This window comes from Penaeus chinensis, chromosome 8, assembly GCF_019202785.1.
Source record: "Penaeus chinensis breed Huanghai No. 1 chromosome 8, ASM1920278v2, whole genome shotgun sequence".
Classification (NCBI taxonomy): domain Eukaryota; kingdom Metazoa; phylum Arthropoda; class Malacostraca; order Decapoda; family Penaeidae; genus Penaeus; species Penaeus chinensis.
In genome coordinates, this window is record NC_061826.1 from 37,353,938 (window position 1) to 37,358,937 (window position 5,000).

The 5,000-nt window shown below is 41.1% G+C and overlaps 1 protein-coding gene across 1 annotated transcript in view; it reads right to left on the reverse strand.

Annotated features, from left to right (window-relative positions):
- LOC125027876 overlaps positions 1–5,000 on the reverse strand; it is a 13,976-nt gene that overhangs the window by 656 nt on the left and 8,320 nt on the right. The window contains exons 13-17 of the mRNA XM_047617008.1: positions 4,967–5,000; positions 4,306–4,444; positions 2,043–3,087; positions 1,727–1,848; positions 1,116–1,347 (exon numbers count right to left, since the gene is read on the reverse strand). The exon at positions 4,967–5,000 is cut by the window's right edge and continues 50 nt beyond it. Coding sequence (XP_047472964.1) covers positions 1,116–1,347; positions 1,727–1,848; positions 2,043–3,087; positions 4,306–4,444; positions 4,967–5,000 — 1,572 coding nt within the window. The remainder of the gene's footprint in view (positions 1–1,115; positions 1,348–1,726; positions 1,849–2,042; positions 3,088–4,305; positions 4,445–4,966) is intronic.

The following is a 5,000-nucleotide window of genomic DNA, read 5'->3' on the forward strand; positions in this document are numbered from 1 at the left end:
GTATGTGTGTGTGTGTGTGTGTGTGTGTGTGTGTGTGTGTGTGTGTGTGTGTGTGTGTGTGTGTGTGTGTGTTGGCATGCGTAAATTTGTATTCAGTATTGGCATTTTTTTATAACTAATGATCAGGATGAGTGTGCCACACCATGACTTAACGTCCATAAGTAACGTAATTAACCCTCAACCACTAGTTTACTGTGTAAATAAATATTTATCAAACTATTTCCCCTTAGCATTGTATTCGACAGCCATTCCCTTCCTCTCTTCCCCTTCGGCTCCTCATATCCTTGTCACAGCGTGGGATCCTTTCATCCTCATCTTTCCTCGCATCCTTCTGGTTCGGATCAAATATCTACGGCATTCGCTACTAAGACCTGCCATGATCGCGGCCCCTTAGAGGAGTGTCAACGTAGGAATCGGGGAGGGGGGGAGGGGGTCAGAAACAACCAAAGGCGACAATCTTCACGCAGAAGCTGCCAGACGTACGAGAACGACACAGATGAGGACTCAGCGTGAAGGTTGGCGCTTTTGGCCATCAGTGTCCTAACGTAGGCACAGAAAGTAACACTCTAATGTCACTGGCACTATGTCCGCCATTCTGACATAAGTCAATCCAATTGGCGACGAGGTTGTTACCTGTATCACCTGGTTAACTAATTTTCTCTGAGACATTGTTACCAAACGCTCTTCCCTATTTTATTGGCTTGTCTACTCTACAGCGATTTCTGTACCTACACTTCTTTGTTTATTTTGCTTACTTTTAAGACTAAATATTGCTTCCAAGCAAATAGCAAATGTCAATGATGATATAGAGAAAAGAGAATTGAACAAATATGGGATACGGGAATAGTACTTAAATGATACTGAGGGAATGGAAAATCGGTGGTAGACCCATTTACGTTTGTGTATGTGTGTGTGTGTGTGAGAGAGAGAGAGAGAGAGAGAGAGAGAGAGAGAGAGAGAGAGAGAGAGAGAGAGAGAGAGAGAGAGAGAGAGAGAGAGAGAGAGAGAGAGAGAGAGAGAGAGAAAGAGAGAGAGAGAGAGAGAGAGAGAGAGATAAAGTGCATATATAGTCCTGTATACCTGCACACGTCTGCAAAACCACACACACTACGTACCACAATCCACCACTCGCACGCCGCCTGATCGGGGTATGCTTTGGGGTAGTTCGGGCTCGAGATGGTCCCTCTGGAGTGTTTCCTCGAGAGCTGGATAACGCGATGGCAGTCAGTTACTTCCCAGCTGATGCTGATGTTAAACCCGACGTCAGTGATGGAAGAGTCAGACACGAATTGAGTGGAGAAGCGGAAGTTGGGTACGTTCAGATACCCCGTCTGGCTCCCGCAGAACCTGAGGTGAGAAGGTCAGGTCAGAACGCTATTTTGCTATTGAATTGATAGAGATATGGGCGGAAAGACGGAGAAATAAATGGATAGATAGTTCCATAAATAGATTAGATATTTAATAAGCCATGTGACACTTCTAGGGCGGGAAAAGGTATCTTCAGAGCGCTATTAAACAATTCTAAATTGCAAGAAATATGAACTTGTATTTGATAAACAAACATACCGACCCTGGAAGAAATACTACTTATACTTTTTAAGCTAACTTCCAATAGACAGACGAACAAACATTACATCTACTTAGTAAACAGTCAGTCCATATGACCCATGACCTATAACAAACAGGATAAACTCCCTTCACACGTATTCCGTATCTGGTTTCCTACTTCATGGTTCTGTTTACAGGTATCGGGATGTCGACGTAATCATGGCATATTTCGCTTCGTCTCCGCGACTTATCTTCCAGTTGGAAAGTATTAAACGTGTACTTTGTCATCAAGGGTCCATCCTGGTAAATCAAATATACGTTTTAAAGCATGACATTTTTTTCCCACTAAAAAGGCCCATTTTTCCAAATCTGATCGCACTGCCGTCCATCTTTTTTTAAAAAATCAAATTGGTCATATACTTATTAAACTTCTTGTAACTATACCTCAATGAATAAAAAATAAAATAAAAACAAAATTAGAGACAAACACTTACATAGGATCCCACAATGTCGCACTTGAAATCGTTAGGATAATTGGCAAGACCAAAATACGGGGAGGTCCAGTCTGCTTTGTCGCTGAAGTTGTGAAGCGTGCAACTTGGGCTCTCGGGAGTAGGGCTGCCAGTGGGAGTTGTTGTAGGTGTTATTTCTGGAGTAGTCGTAGTAGTAGTAGGTTCTGGGGGAGTCGTTGTAGGTTCTGGGGGAGTCGTTGTAGATTCTGGAGTAGTCGTGGCAGTTGTAGTGGGCTCTGGAGTAGTCGTAGTAGTTGTAGTGGGTTCTGGAGTAGTCGTTGTAGTTGTTGTAGTTGTAGGTTCTGGAGTAGTCGTTGTAGGTTCTGGAGTAGTCGTAGTAGTCGTAGTTGTTGTAGCTGTAGGTTCTGGAGTAGTCGTAGTAGTCGTTGTAGTTGTTGTAGGTTCTGGAGTAGTCGTTGTAGTTGTTGTTGTAGGTTCTGGAGTAGTCGTTGTAGTTGTTGTAGTTGTAGGTTCTGGAGTAGTCGTTGTAGTTGTTGTAGGTTCTGGAGTAGTCGTTGTAGTTGTTGTAGTTGTAGGTTCTGGAGTAGTCGTTGTAGTTGTTGTAGGTTCTGGAGTAGTCGTTGTAGTTGTTGTAGTTGTTGTAGTTGTAGGTTCTGGAGTAGTCGTTGTAGTCGTTGTAGGTTCTGGAGTAGTCGTTGTAGTTGTTGTAGTTGTAGGTTCTGGAGTAGTCGTTGTAGTCGTTGTAGGTTCTGGAGTAGTCGTTGTAGTCGTTGTAGGTTCTGGAGTAGTCGTTGTAGTTGTTGTAGGTTCTGGAGTAGTCGTTGTAGTTGTTGTAGGTTCTGGAGTAGTCGTAGTAGTCGTTGTAGTTGTTGTAGTTGTAGGTTCTGGAGTAGTCGTAGTAGTTGTAGTGGGCTCTTGAGTAGTCGTAGTCGTAATCGAAGGGTCGAAGAAGGTCACATCTGCTTGCCATCCTACGCCGACATCGGTTCGTGTATAAAACATGAGGATGATCTCTCTGGTCGCCCCGACGAAGGAGGTGTTGGCAGCGATTTGAGTGCCGCAGTAACTAGGGCAGAGAAAAGATAAGAAAAAAAGAGGGTATTTTGTTTATTTCCCTCTCTCTCTTTCTCTCTTTCTCTCTCTCTTTCTTTCTTTCTTTCTTTCTTTATCTCTCTCTCTCTCTCTCTCTCTCTCTCCCCCTCTCTCTCTCTCTCTCTCTCTCTCTCTCTCTCTCTCTCTCTCTCTCTCTCTCTCTCTCTCTCTCTCTCTCTCTCCCTCTCCCTCTCTCTCTCTCTTTTTCTCTCTCTCTCCCTCTCCCTCTCCCTCTCTCTCTCTCTCTCTCTCTCTCTCTCTCTCTCCCTCTCTCTCTCTCTCTCTCTCTCTCTCTCTCTCTCTCTCTCTCTCTCTCTCTCTCTCTCTCTCTCTCTCTCTCTCTCTCTCTCTCTCTCTCTCTCTCCCCCCCCCCCTCTCTCTCTCTCTCTCTCTCCCTCTCTCTCTCTCTCTCTCTCTCTCTCTCTCTCTTTCTTTCTTTTCTCTCTCCCTCTCTCTTTCTTTATTTCTTTCTTTCTTTCTTTATTTATTTATTTCTCTCTCTCTTTCTTTATTTATTTTCTCTCTTTCTTTCTTTCTTTCTCTCTCTTTCTTTATTTATTTTCTCTCTCTCTCTTTATTTATTTTCTCTCTTTCTTTCTTTCTCTCTCTCTCTCTCTCTCTCTCTCTCTCTCTCTCTCTCTCTCTCTCTCTCTCTCTCTCTCTCTCTCTAGCCTGTTTATTGACCGGGTTTTATCATGAAGTAAATATAAAAGGAAATAATATGTTGTGTTTTAGTGTCTATGTTGTATTATTATTTTGTTATTATTATCGTTTTTTGTTAGAATTGTTGTCGTGTTTATGTTATATTTGTTGTCATTATTGTTACTATCATAATTATTATCATTATTATTATCCCTATTGTCATCATCAGTAGTAGTATCATTTGTAGTAGCAATAGTATTATCATTATTGTCATTATGTTGTTATCCTCAGTAGTAGTAGTATCCTCATTTCTTATTGTTATTGTTATCATTATCATTATCATCATTATAATCATAATAATAATTAATGTTTGTATATATTCATTATCATCATCACCATCATCACCACCACCACCACCACCACCACCATCATTATCCTCATCCTATTAATATCATCCTTACCATTCAATCTCTCATTCTTTTTTCATCACGAACCCCTTCCTCATTCATACTACCATCACCTTCCTATCTCTGTTGACCATTTCACTTACAAATCTCCATCGAAAAGGTTGTCGATCCGAATCTCTACGTAATCCAGTCTCCATTCGCAGTTTGTCAGCCTGAAATCGGTGAATGTTATCTTGGGAAGCATGTTTTCTGGCGATTTTATCCACTTGGCGCACGTTACGCCTGGAGTGAAAGATACGGAGGAGAAAGTGAATAGGAATTGAATAATGATGAATTGATGATGGGCAGGTACTATGCATGTGGTGTAGTATGAGTGCGCAAAGTATGATGACGTGATTATAATTGTGGGTGGATAATGAGTGAATAATGAATACGGTATAATGCGGAGGGAATATAACGCAGTCATGATTGCATAGTGGTACAATAATGAAGGAAGATTAATGTGTTAAGGAAAATGAAATGATTGATCGATCTATCTTAATAAATTGATTAAAATGTTGAAATGATTGAATACTTGGAGAATTTCTGTCGCAGGATACTCAAGTTTAGCCTTAATAAACTTAAATTCCCTATTGTGCAACCCAATGAAAGGTTGTAAAAAAAAATAACTTCACTTTCCAGTCTCAAGAAATTTAACTCAATCCCCCAAATATTAATTTTAAGAAAACTCAACTTCCGTTTGAATTATCACGGAAATCTATTCCCCTTCTATAGCATCTTACCCTCTGCAATTGAGAATCTTACCTCTAGTATACCTAATAGGATAACCAGGAGAGCT